This window comes from Bufo bufo, chromosome 1, assembly GCF_905171765.1.
Source record: "Bufo bufo chromosome 1, aBufBuf1.1, whole genome shotgun sequence".
Taxonomy (NCBI): Eukaryota; Metazoa; Chordata; class Amphibia; order Anura; family Bufonidae; genus Bufo; species Bufo bufo.
In genome coordinates, this window is record NC_053389.1 from 735,336,837 (window position 1) to 735,351,136 (window position 14,300).

The following is a 14,300-nucleotide window of genomic DNA, read 5'->3' on the forward strand; positions in this document are numbered from 1 at the left end:
ATTTTGCACTTATTTGTTTAATTGAACAGCAATTAATTCACCATTCACTTCACTCATATTGGTTTTATATTTATTATATGCTTATACTAATATTTCATACAAACTTGATATGATTAGTGTTGAGCGAATCAAAGTCCACAATGGGGACTTCGATCCGATTTTCAGGATACATTCGATTTACTGCAAAGCTGAATTTCCTTGTGCTTTGTGGTAGCGAAGGTTGTCTTTCTATCCTTCTACTCTTATCAGTAATATTGGAAGCTTTATGGGTAAAGCCCTATTAACTTCTCTATACTAATATGACAGAGGGTGCTGCATGTGCTTTATTTGGGTGTTGTTGTCATCATGCCTGATTGCCTCATGTGCTGCACGCTGGGTCAGGAGGGAGTAGCGTAATGATGCACTCTCCTCCTCTACCTGCCCCAGCCCAAGGCATGAACTGTTATCTCAAGCGCCAGATTGTAAGTATAATTGTACATTTAGTGTCGGTGTAATTGTACTGACCGCATAAGGTAACGTTATTTTTAGCCCACAGTGAATGCTGTCTAAGCAAAACCCAAAAATCTATAACGGAACACCATTTGTTTTTAAAATTTCCACCCACAAAAAAAAAATGTCCCCGTTTTTTACAGAATAATGTAAATGAATGGTGCTATTTAAATATAAAACTTATCTTGCAAAAAACTAGCCTTATTACAGTTACAGTATGTGAATGAGAACGTAAAAAGATCTGACCCTTAAAGGTGAGGAGGAGGTAGGAAAAAATGAAAGGGGAAGGGGATATCCTCTTACATGTTAATACCATAGCATTTTAATGTTGATTTTCTTAATACACCTTATTAAAGGTAACAGTACATGTTTATAGAATAGGCAGCGTTCATCAAAATAAGACTCCTGCCTCTTTGACTTTACAAAAAGCAGAGTTGCACAATGGAGCAAATCTACATCAAAACCAAAGCAGCCAATCAACCATGCTCGTGTGATTCAATTAAGGTCAAAGTGGTAGAGTTTTGTGATGCAGTGTTCACTTCTAGAAGATCGGGGAGTGGGTAAGTGGTTATTTAACGGGAGATTGCCTCTATATTTACCGTACCCTACACGGATATATCCCAGATACAGAAGATTGTGGTGGAAATATGACCGCTATATGGATGATTTTCTCCATGAAGACACTCTATAACATGATTTAATGAAGACAGGTAGATATATATATATATATATATATATATATGGATTGATATATACAAAAAAATAGATAATAGGTGTGAGATAGATAATACATATATATATATATGAGATAGATACATATTTAGATAGATAATACATAGATAATATATACTGTAGATAGATAGATAGGTAGATGTTCTCAGATCTTACCTGGAGGTGGTGCCTGCATGCTGGCCCTCTGTGCTCTTCTCTAGTGACTGAAGTTTCTGTACTTCAGCTACACAGCTTAGTGAGCAGATTACAGAAGGTTTCAAGTGCTTTACCATGGACAGGGGCTTTCAGAGAGTGAGGTCACAAAATCCTGTTTCCAGAGGTGATTTGACCCGAGCCTTAGTCAATGCAGTTTAGAGTTCTGTATTTCATATATGCAATTTAATACACTGCGTGCAGAATTATTAGGCAAATTAGTATTTTGACCACATCATCCTCTTTATGCATGTTGTCTTACTCCAAGCTGTATAGGCTCGAAAGCCTACTACCAATTAAGCATATTAGGTGATGTGCATCTCTGTAATGAGAAGGGGTGTGGTCTAATGACATCAACACCCTATATCAGGTGTGCATAATTATTAGGCAACTTCTTTTCCTTTGGCAAAATGGGTCAAAAGAAGGACTTGACAGGCTCAGAAAAGTCAAAAATAGTGAGATATCTTGCAGAGGGATGCAGCACTCTTAAAATTGCAAAGCTTCTGAAGCGTGATCATCGAACAATCAAGCGTTTCATTCAAAATAGTCAACAGGGTCGCAAGAAGCGTGTGGAAAAACCAAGGCGCAAAATAACTGCCCATGAACTGAGAAAAGTCAAGCGTGCAGCTGCCAAGATGCCACTTGCCACCAGTTTGGCCATATTTCAGAGCTGCAACATCACTGGAGTGCCCAAAAGCACAAGGTGTGCAATACTCAGAGACATGGCCAAGGTAAGAAAGGCTGAAAGACGACCACCACTGAACAAGACACACAAGCTGAAACGTCAAGACTGGGCCAAGAAATATCTCAAGACTGATTTTTCTAAGGTTTTATGGACTGATGAAATGAGAGTGAGTCTTGATGGGCCAGATGGATGGGCCCGTGGCTGGATTGGTAAAGGGCAGAGAGCTCAAGTCCGACTCAGGTGGAGTACTGGTTTGGGCTGGTATCATCAAAGATGAGCTTGTGGGGCCTTTTCGGGTTGAGGATGGAGTCAAGCTCAACTCCCAGTCCTACTGCCAGTTTCTGGAAGACACCTTCTTCAAGCAGTGGTACAGGAAGAAGTCTGCATCCTTCAAGAAAAACATGATTTTCATGCAGGACAATGCTCCATCACACGCGTCCAAGTACTCCACAGCGTGGCTGGCAAGAAAGGGTATAAAAGAAGAAAATCTAATGACATGGCCTCCTTGTTCACCTGATCTGAACCCCATTGAGAACCTGTGGTCCATCATCAAATGTGAGATTTACAAGGAGGGAAAACAGTACACCTCTCTGAACAGTGTCTGGGAGGCTGTGGTTGCTGCTTCACGCAATTTTGATGGTGAACAGATCAAAACACTGACAGAATCCATGGATGGCAGGCTTTTGAGTGTCCTTGCAAAGAAAGGTGGCTATATTGGTCACTGATTTGTTTTTGTTTTGTTTTTGAATGTCAGAAATGTATATTTGTGAATGTTGAGATGTTATATTGGTTTCACTGGTAAAAATAAATAATTGAAATGGGTATATATTTGTTTTTTGTTAAGTTGCCTAATAATTATGCACAGTAATAGTCACCTGCACACACAGATATCCCCCTTAACCACTTAAGGACCACAGGTTTATACCCCCCTAAAGACCAGGCCCTTTTTTACAAATCGGCACTACACTACTTTCACCGTTTATTGCTCGGTCATGCAACTTACCACCCAAATGAATTTTACCTCCTTTTCTTCTCACTAATAGAGCTTTCATTTGGTGGTATTTCATTGCTGCTGACATTTTTACTTTTTTTGTTATTAATCGAAATTTAACGATTTTTTTGCAAAAAAATGACATTTTTCACTTTCAGTTGTAAAATTTAGCAAAAAAAACGAGATCCATATAGAAATTTTGTCTAAATTTATAGTTCTACATGTCTTTGATAAAAAAAAAATGTTTGGGTAAAAAAAAAATGGTTTGGGTAAAAGTTATAGCGTTTACAAACTATGGTACAAAAATGTGAATTTCCACTTTTTGAAGCAGCTCTGACTTTCTGAGCACCTGTCATGTTTCCTGAGGTTCTACAATGGCCAGACAGTACAAACACCCCACAAATGACCCCATTTCGGAAAGTACACACCCTAAGGTATTCGCTGATGGGCATAGTGAGTTCATAGAACTTTTTATTTTTTGTCACAAGTTAGCGGAAAATGCTGATTTTTTTTTTTTTTTCTTACAAAGTCTCATATTCCACTAACTTGTGACAAAAATAAAAACTTCTATGAACTCACTATGCCCATCACGAAATACCTTGGGGTCTCTTCTTTCCAAAATGGGGTCACTTGTGGGGTAGTTATACTGCCCTGGCATTCTAGGGGCCCAAATGTGTGGTAAGGAGTTTGAAATCAAATTCTGTAAAAAATGACCTGTGAAATCCGAAAGGTGCTCTTTGGAATATGGGCCCCTTTGCCCACCTAGGCTGCAAAAAAGTGTCACACATCTGGTATCTCTGTATTCAGGAGAAGTTGAGGAATGTGTTTTGGGGTGTCTTTTTACATATACCCCTGCTGGGTGAGATAAACATCTTGGTCAAATGCCAACTTTGTATAAAAAAATGGGAAAAGTTGTCTTTTGCCAAGATATTTCTCTCACCCAGCATGGGTATATGTAAAATGACACCCCAAAACACATTCCCCACCTTCTCCTGAGTACGGCAATACCAGATGTGTGACACTTTTTTGCAGCCTAGGTGGGCAAAGGGGCCCATATTCCAAAGAGCACCTTTCGGATTTCACAGGTCATTTTTTACAGAATTTGATTTCAAACTCCTTACCACACATTCGGGCCCCTAGAATGCCAGGGCAGTATAACTACCCCACAAGTGACCCCATTTTGGAAAGAAGACACCCCAAGGTATTCCGTGAGGGGCATGGCAAGTTCCTAGAATTTTTTATTTTTTGTCACAAGTTAGTGGAAAATGATGATTTTTTTTTTTTTTTTTCATACAAAGTCTCATATTCCACTAACTTGTTACAAAAAATAAAAACTTCCATGAACTCACTATGCCCATCAGCGAATACCTTGGGGTCTCTTCTTTCCAAAATGGGGTCACTTGTGGGGTAGTTATACTGCCCTGGCATTCTAGGGGCCCGAATGTGTGGTAAGGAGTTTGAAATCAAATTCTGTAAAAAATGACCTGTGAAATCCGAAAGGTGCTCTTTGGAATATGGGCCCCTTTGCCCACCTAGGCTGCAAAAAAGTGTCACACATCTGGTATCTCTGTATTCAGGAGAAGTTGAGGAATGTGTTTTGGGGTGTCTTTTTACATATACCCATGCTGGGTGAGATAAATATCTTGGTCAAATGCCAACTTTGTATAAAAAAATGGGAAAAGTTGTCTTTTGCCAAGATATTTCTCTCACCCAGCAGGGGTATATGTAAAATGACACCCCAAAACACATTCCCCACCTTCTCCTGAGTACGGGGATACCAGATGTGTGACACTTTTTTGCAGCCTAGGTGGGCAAAGGGGCCCATATTCCAAAGAGCACCTTTCGGATTTCACAGGTCATTTTTTACAGAATTTGATTTCAAACTCCTTACCACACATTTGGGCCCCTAGAATGCCAGGGCAGTATAACTACCCCACAAGTGACCCCATTTTGGAAAGAAGAGACCCCAAGGTATTCGCTGATGGGCATAGTGAGTTCATGGAAGTTTTTATTTTTTGTCACAAGTTAGTGGAATATGAGACTTTGTATGAAAAAAAATAAAAATAAAAAAAAAATCAGCATTTTCCACTAACTTGTGACAAAAAATAAAAAATTCTAGGAACTCGCCATGCCCCTCACGGAATACCTTGGGGTGTCTTCTTTCCAAAATGGGGTCACTTGTGGGGTAGTTATACTGCCCTGGCATTTTCCAGGGGCCCTAATGTGTGGTAAGTAGGTAAATGACCTGTGAAATCCTAAAGGTGCTCTTTGGAATATGGGCCCCTTTGCCCACCTAGGCTGCAAAAAAGTGTCACACATGTGGTATCGCCGTATTCAGGAGAAGTTGGGGAATGTGTTTTGGGGTGTCATTTTACATATACCCTTGCTGGGTGAGAGAAATATCTTGGCAAAAGACAACTTTTCCCATTTTTTTATACAAAGTTGGCATTTGACCAAGATATTTCTCTCACCCAGCATGGGTATATGTAAAATGACACCCCAAAACACATTCCCCAACTTCTCCTGAGTACGGCGATACCAGATGTGTGACACTTTTTTGCAGCCTAGATGCGCAAAGGTGCCCAAATTCCTTTTAGGAGGGCATTTTTAGACATTTGGATACCAGACTTCTTCTCACGCTTTGGGGCCCCTAGAATGCCAGGGCAGTATAAATACCCCACATGTGACCCCATTTTGGAAAGAAGACACCCCAAGGTATTCAATGAGGGGCATGGCGAGTTCATAGAATTTTTTTTTTTTTGGCACAAGTTAGCGGAAATTTAGATTTTTTATTTTTTTCTCACAAAGTCTCCCGTTCCGCTAACTTGGGACAAAAATTTCAATCTTTCATGGACTCAATATGCCCCTCACGGAATACCTGGGGGTGTCTTCTTTCCGAAATGGGGTCACATGTGGGGTATTTATACTGCCCTGGCATTCTAGGGGCCCTAAAGCGTGAGAAGAAGTCTGGAATATAAATGTCTAAAAATTTTTACGCATTTGGTTTCCGTGAGGGGTATGGTGAGTTCATGTGAGATTTTATTTTTTGACACAAGTTAGTGGAATATGAGACTTTGTAAGAAAAAAAAAATAATAATTCCGCTAACTTGGGCCAAAAAAATGTCTGAATGGAGCCTTACAGAGGGGTGATCAATGACAGGGGGGTGATCAATGACAGGGGGGGTGATCAATGACAGGGGGTTGATCAATGACAGGGGGGTGATCAATGACAGGGGGGTGATCAGGGAGTCTATATGGGGTGATAACCACAGTCATTGATCACGCCCGTGTAAGGCTTCATTCAGACGTCCGTATGCGTTTTGCGGATCCGATCCATCTATCAGTGCATCCGTAAAAATCATGCGGACATCTGAATGGAGCTTTACAGGGGGGTAATCAATGACAGGGGGGTGATCAGGGAGTCTATATGGGGTGATCACCACAGTCATTGATCATGCCCCTGTAAGGCTTCATTCAGACGTCCGGATGCGTTTTGCGGATCCGATCCATCTATCAGTGGATCCGTAAAAATCATGCGGACGTCTGAATGGAGCTTTACAGGGGGGTAATCAATGACAGGGGGGTAATCAATGACAGGGGGGTGATCAGGGAGTCTATATGGGGTGATCACCACAGTCATTGATCACGCCCCTGTAAGGCTTCATTCAGACGTCCGGATGCGTTTTGCGGATCCGATCCATCTATCAGTGGATCCGTAAAAATCATGCGGACGTCTGAATGGAGCTTTACAGGGGGGTAATCAATGACAGGGGGGGTGATCAGGGAGTCTATATGGGGTGATCACCACAGTCATTGATCACGCCCCTGTAAGGCTTCATTCAGACGTCCGGATGCGTTTTGCGGATCCGATCCATCTATCAGTGCATCCGTAAAAATCATGCGGACATCTGAATGGAGCTTTACAGGGGGGTAATCAATGACAGGGGGGTGATCACCACAGTCATTGATCATGCCCCTGTAAGGCTTCATTTAGACGTCCGGATGCGTTTTGCGGATCCGATCCATCTATCAGTGCATCCGTAAAAATCATGCGGACATCTGAATGGAGCTTTACAGGGGGGTGATCAGGAAGTCTATATGGGGTGATCACCACAGTCATTGATCATGCCCCTGTAAGGCTTCATTCAGACGTCCGGATGCGTTTTGCGGATCCGATCCATCTATCAGTGCATCCGAAAAAATCATGCGGACATCTGAATGGAGCTTTACAGGGGGGTGATCAGGGAGTCTATATGGGGTGATCACCACAGTCATTGATCATGCCCCTGTAAGGCTTCATTCAGACGTCCGGATGCGTTTTGCGGATCCGATCCATCTATCAGTGCATCCGTAAAAATCATGCGGACATCTGAATGGAGCTTTACAGGGGGGTGATCAGGGAGTCTATATGGGGTGATCACCACAGTCATTGATCATGCCCCTGTAAGGCTTCATTCAGACGTCCGGATGCGTTTTGCGGATCCGATCCATCTATCAGTGGATCCGTAAAAATCATGCGGACGTCTGAATGGAGCTTTACAGGGGGGTAATCAATGACAGGGGGGTGATCAGGGAGTCTATATGGGGTGATCACCACAGTCATTGATCACGCCCCTGTAAGGCTTCATTCAGACGTCCGGATGCGTTTTGCGGATCCGATCCATCTATCAGTGGATCCGTAAAAATCATGCGGACGTCTGAATGGAGCTTTACAGGGGGGTAATCAATGACAGGGGGGTGGTCAATGACAGGGGGGTGATCAGGGAGTCTATATGGGGTGATCAGGGGTGATCAGGGGCTAATAAGGGGTTAATAAGTGACGGAGGGGGGGGTGTAGTGTAGTGTAGTGGTGCTTGGTGCTACTTTACTGAGCTACCTGTGTCCTCTGGTGGTCGATCCAAACAAAGGGGACCACCAGAGGACCAGGTAGCAGGTATATTAGACGCTGTTATCAAAACAGCGTCTAATATACCTGTTAGGGGTTAAAAAAAACACATCTCCAGCCTGCCAGCGAACGATCGCCGCTGGCAGGCTGGAGATCAACTCTCTTACCTTCCGTTCCTGTGAGCGCGCGCGCCTGTGTGCGCGCGTTCACAGGAAATCTCGGCTCACGCGAGATGACGCCTATTGGCGTTAGCGTAGCCTGGGGGAGCCGCCGCAATGACGCCTTTCGGCGTTAGCGTGGCGGCAAGCGGTTAAATAGCTAAAACTAAAAACAAACTAAAAACTACTTCCAAAAATATTCAGCTTTGATATTAATGAGTTTTTTGGGTTCATTGAGAACATGGTTGTTGTTCAATAATAAAATTAATCCTCAAAAATACAACTTGCCCAATAATTCTGCACTCCCTGTAATGAACATTTTGAATATTTTTTGTGACCCTTATATTACATTAATTTCATTTTTTTTATCATTAGAGGCTGTTCTGAAACACTTTAAAATCAGTTTACCATCATAACTGACTTGTTACTTAGCAGCGAGGAGGATCCATGGTTGCAGATGGCCTTGCTGAAAGGAGTAGTGACCCTGAGATTTGATGTGTGGTTATGGACAGCTCTCTACATAATAGACCTCTTCTGGACTGTTGTCACTGATTGGGCCTATTGGAGGGAACACTCGCTCCTGGATTTTGCAAGTTGTTTGATCACTTCCAGCCTGGAGACTGTACCATGGGTAATCATGATCCAGGTACCCAGGATTTAGATGGTGACCAGTGACCCAGTTCAACTGCTAAGCCCTGTATTTACCAATGTAATTGTATTGGGGACTGTTCCCATTTGTCTGTGAAGTTACTTTGCAAACCGCATATACAGACTGTTCCATTGCTATTGTTCACCATCAAGCCCTGTGTCTCGTCTGTGTGTGTGCAACCACCAAGCTTTGTGCCACAATACTATTTGTAACCATGAAGTTTATGTGCTCTAAGACTATAATTGTATGCTTGTTGTCTAAATCTGTGTAAACCGTCGCTTAAGTTATACCTTGTCGAGTCCATGTGAGTAACTGTACCACCCTCGAGTGGGACGCGGTAAAATGGTCATAGGCCATACGTTTCTACCTCTCTTACACCTGCATAGTCAGCAGGATGGCACATGTTAAACCACTGGGAAGTGTAACAGGGTGCTGGGATATCAAGTAAATTATGATATGCCATGCTACGTTATGTTGCACTACACATAAGAAAGTATGTGATGAATATGATAGTAAGTATGCTGCATTCTGGTTTACAAACGCCACATTTCCCTTCAAACAGCCGGGGTGCCGTGAGTTACTGATCTGAAATTTATGATCTATCCTGACTCCTGAGGATAGCCCATAAATATTGTGATCTTGGACAATCCTTGAACTGGACAAGTTCAGGCTATTGTTATCAAAGTGTTGGAATATGCTTTTGGGGGAGTTGTATTAGTTTAGAAAAGAGGGTCCACATACTTTTTCCCTGCAGGGAAATTTCCTGGTGGGCCGATGCCCAGGTGGGCGCTGAGCCCTTCTCACTGCCACTGGCCAGGTACATAGTGAACTGATGCTCTCATCATTGATTAATGCTAGGAGCATCAGGTACTTATGGCTCCTGAATTCAACTCCTTAGAATGTTGATACAGTTGAATACTGCAGCGGAGGCAGCAGTATTCTGTGCTGCACTGCAGTATTGCTGGCCCTGTCTACTTCTGTTATCTCTGACAACTAGTGTTGCCCCACCTTCATTCAGGTCCGACCCGCCTACAACATGGGGGTACTTTTAGGTTTTTTTCCAGTGCCACTTTAGGGTCTCAGTCTGTCCCTGTTAGTCCCATTTAAGGTGATTGAGCTGTAAGAAAAGCTTTTTTTCATCTCACTTTTTTCTAATCTCATATATCTAAAAATATTTAGCTTTTTTCTGCATTTTTAGAAAATTGTGGTAAAAAGAAACACAACACTACCACTATGTGTCATCACAGCCTTTTCATTTGCTCAGCATCTCCTCTGAGAAGCAGCTGGCTCAAAGAAGCAGAGGGGAACAAGACTGAGCATGTGTGTCCACCTCAACACATTTACTGAGGTGGACATAGAAAGCCTGTACAGCAGATGACGCTATAACATAATCTCAGGACTCAATGAATTAATAAATAAATGTAAATACTAAAAATATAAGGGCTGGATGTAACTATGAACAATATTCTTTGTGGAATAACCCCTTTGAAGCATAAAGTTGTCTCTGAATACCATTTTAGATTTGCACGGAGCCGCATGGCCAGCACTGGAAAGCTGAGGAGCTAAGGGGCACTGAGTGGCAAGGCCTCACACCTTTATACGCTGAAGCTATTACTTGCATAAAGAACAAAACGCTTTTTCACTTTTTCTGAGGATGGCGCAAAAAATTTCAAAAGGAGTTATAATCCCTTTATAATTTTAGTCAGCAGGATCAGCCCCACCAGGTAGTATAGGGTTGATCCTGATGACAGGTGCTCTTTAAGGGCTGTTCACATCTCTTTTTTTATGTACTTTAACATGAAAATTTTTTTTATACAAATGTATGCAATTTCAGAGATACGTCACTATGTTTTTAACGTACACGTTTAACGGATGGTCTTATGTTTCAAAATGGTTGTATCCCTTTTCTTCACAAGAATGTATAAGTTTTTAGTGAAAACTTTACTTTTTCTTAAAAAAAAGGAGGGTCTAAAAAACTGATGTTTAATGGATGGAAATATAATGCTTTACATTTCCATCCATCTCCCATAGGCTACAGTGTTCAAAAAAATGTATACGTTGCATATACTTTTTGTGCAGGACAGAATAGTGAGGTGACATGAATAAATACAAGCATGCACATTAGGACTACGTCTGCCCAATTCTAATCTATTGCTGTGTTAGAGGATACACACGTCATGAAGAGACCCTTATTTTGACACTTAATTACAACTTGTATTATAGTTTAGAAAGGCAATCACAATTCTGCTAGTTGTTTTTGGAAACAGCCAGCAAGCATTTTGTCCAACTACACCAATATTGGGAGTTGGACAGTTGGATTTTCCTACATCCGATCACTGCACAGTACCTGACGTAGTAATGTCACTTCCCAGAACCAGATTAATTTGTCAAGATCTACTCTTATATTGACTTAACAAGAATGGCCAGCAGATTTCAGCTCTGAAGCCTGCAGACTTATGAATGCAGTTCCGGGCTATAGTACAGTCTTTAATTCAGGATTATCCATTCAGGGTATCCATTTTAACCTGATGAAGCGTTGCTTTTTTTATGCGCACCTTTTAAATTGAATAAAGGAATTTTTGTTATCATGCAAGATCGACCAAAGTGGGGTATTGAAGCGCCGAAGCAGGAATCGGTTTCTTTTTAATTCAGGATGAGTACAAGATAAATAATGCAATGTATTTACAAAGTTTCTCACCTTTTTATGTAGATTCGTTATATATGTAGCTGTAGAAGGGTGTCTGAAGATGAAAATCGTAGATATAGAAAACATTATGGCAGCTCTCCTGTCCTATGCGAGCACAACTCACTGTGTGGTGGTCAACAGGACCAATGTGTATGTGGCAGAACTGATGCCTAGCATTATGCCTGGGCACCATTATGGTTTTAAAAGGAATCTGTCAAACCTTTTTTGGCCTATCTACAGCAATCCATGCGTACTACTGCAGATAAGGAGTCCAGATCACTATTTTTTACTTGCCCCTGGTTCCCCCACTATCAGCACTCAAAGCTGCACTGAAATGCACAGTCAGGACTGCTGTGCTGTTCTAACATAATAGAGAGGATTCATGCATGCATGCGCAGCAGTCCTGACTATCTATTTCAGTGCAGGACTGACAGTGGGAGAATGGGGGCAGTAGGAAAATAAAAAACTATTGAATTGGACTCCATAACTGCAGTACTATGCATGCATTACTGTAGATAATGGTCCAAAATGAGTTAAAAGATTACCTCTAAAAGGGTTTAAAAAACCACTTCTAAGTTAATAAAGGAGTCCTTTGTTCACACTCCTCACATGGAGGTCAGAGTACAAAGCATCTACAAGGAGCAGCTCTCGCTGCGATGGAGCCGACTTGTCCTGCTTACACAGACAGCGCAAAGATTTGAAAGGACTGCATAAAATACTCAAAGGGGTTGTCCCACAAATAATATTCTACAGTTTTAAAATCATCACCCGGATCTGAATACTTTTGTAATTGCATTTAAGTAAAAATATGGCATAGCCAATGAGTTATTCAATAAAATGTATCTGTATAGCGCCACCTGCTGTTTGTTTTTTCCCCCTTATTTCTTTGTCCGGCTCCTTGAGATGGCCGCACATGTTCAGTTTAATCTTTCAAATGCCTCCTGAGCGGTGATAGGGCGAAAGCTATAGCAGAAAGGACACGCTCCCTGAGCTGCAGCAGAAAAGACACTCCCTTTGAGAAGCCATCTTGAAATATAAATCTAGCAGAGCAATGAATGGGGGGATCTCTGGATCCATGTGAGGTACAGGGCTGGTTCTAGCTTTGTTAGGAAGAGATTGTCATGTCCTATATGATCTCTGATTATCATTTTTTACATAAGTCATGGGATAACTCCTTTAAATTCTCTTGTTGTGATGCAGCAGGTGAATTGAATGTGCACTGCTAGGTTTCCCCACAGATTACATCTGGTTGCTGGAGTCCCCTTGCAAGGTGGCACTTCGTGGTCAGATTATTGTCAAGGTACCCTTCTAGGAAAAAGTGCTTTTTGCCTCTTTAAATGGCAAGAAAGCCCCCAAAACGTTTTTTATTATGGTTCAGATTAATAGAATATCATTAGGATATGCTATCAAAGAGTGAATAGCGAGAGATCGACCTCTGGGACCCCTACTACTAATCATGAGAATGTAGAGGCAGTGATGTTTGCTTAGACCGTCTTTATGTTTGCACAGTTTTGCTCTTGTCTATTAATTGTGTCTGCTACTACATCTGAGACTTATTTGCTGGAAATGGGCCCAGCTAATAGATGGACAAACTATGAAGGACTTGAGACTCCCCATAAGCAGTCAGACCCTTATCATGGCGGTATGCCATAAGAGTTGGGAAGAGTGGGCTCCCACAGAGGCTAGCACACAGGGCACATTTCAACATAATGCCAACCAGTATTGATTGATTATACCATTATTTTGGCTTCCTTCCAGTTAACCACTTACTGGTTCTGCTGATGTTATAGTTCTCATTGTCATAGTTGAGTCTTCCTCCTTCATCAGTATCTGAGTGTTCACCCCTGCTATAGTGCTTCTCATTTTCACTGCTCCTATCCCGGCTGGACAAAGACCTCCTTCGCCGTCTTTTTCTTCTGTAACTCCGTGGAGCTGGCACTCCAATGTAGATAGAGTGGTAATCTGGAGAGATGCCAGAGCAGAATTGTAAATCACCACCAATAGCAGCCATCAATATACCATTTACCTAATATAATTCTGTACTCATACCTTCTTCATCCTCATATCTCTTCCTGGAGCTGCCGATATCATCATCCATTGTATCCAAAATGCTAAAATGAGAAAACACATTAGGCTTGATGGAATTATGTCTAACTAAATAGTTTACCGTGTAGGAAGAGAAACCCCAATGTACAGTTATCGTATCATAGTGGATTTACAGTAATGCATTTATGGTATAGTGAAAGAGTTTTGATGGAAGATGGCAGCTACTTTGGAAACAGGAAGAAAACTGTTGCCATAGAAAGTATTTAGCTTAAAGTGAGTGCTGTTTTTACAGCCATCATTTTCTGGAGGTAATATATCTTTGTTTTTTCCTGATATGTCTATGCAGGGGATTTGAAAATTCCAGTTTTCAGAATGACCACTAGAACAGTCACAATAGGCTGACATTTTCTGTTTTCTGCAGCCCACATTCCAGCTTTGCTGTGGAGACTAGAACAGAGTCAGCAGAGTCATCTCATTATCATTAGAGAGCAGAGGATTTAAATGAGTTGTGCGGTGGGTTAATGTTGATGACCTCTCCTCAGAATAGGTCATCAATATCAGATGAGCGGGGGTCCCACTGCTGACACCCCTGACGATCAGCTGTTTGAAGATGTAGCTGTGCTTGTGCAAGTGCTGCTTCCACTTCAAAATGACCTGTTTATTGTCTCACTTGTGGAGGTGGCGCAGCAGAACTACATCTGCTTGTCCCATTCACGCGACACACATATGATTTTGAAGAGGAAGCAGCGCTCGCAGGAGCATCACAAGCCCTTCAAACAGCTGATTG

At 41.9% G+C, this 14,300-nt stretch overlaps 1 protein-coding gene across 1 annotated transcript in view; it reads right to left on the reverse strand.

Moving 5' to 3' along the window:
- Window positions 1-13,574, reverse strand: part of SLC4A5 (solute carrier family 4 member 5) — a 122,821-nt gene extending 109,247 nt beyond the window's left edge. Inside the window, exons 1-2 of the mRNA XM_040415793.1 lie at window positions 13,517-13,574; window positions 13,238-13,429 (exon numbers count right to left, since the gene is read on the reverse strand). Of these exons, the coding sequence (XP_040271727.1) occupies window positions 13,238-13,429; window positions 13,517-13,565 (241 nt within the window). The 5' untranslated portion in view covers window positions 13,566-13,574. The remainder of the gene's footprint in view (window positions 1-13,237; window positions 13,430-13,516) is intronic.
- Between the last annotated feature and the right edge of the window lie 726 nt (window positions 13,575-14,300).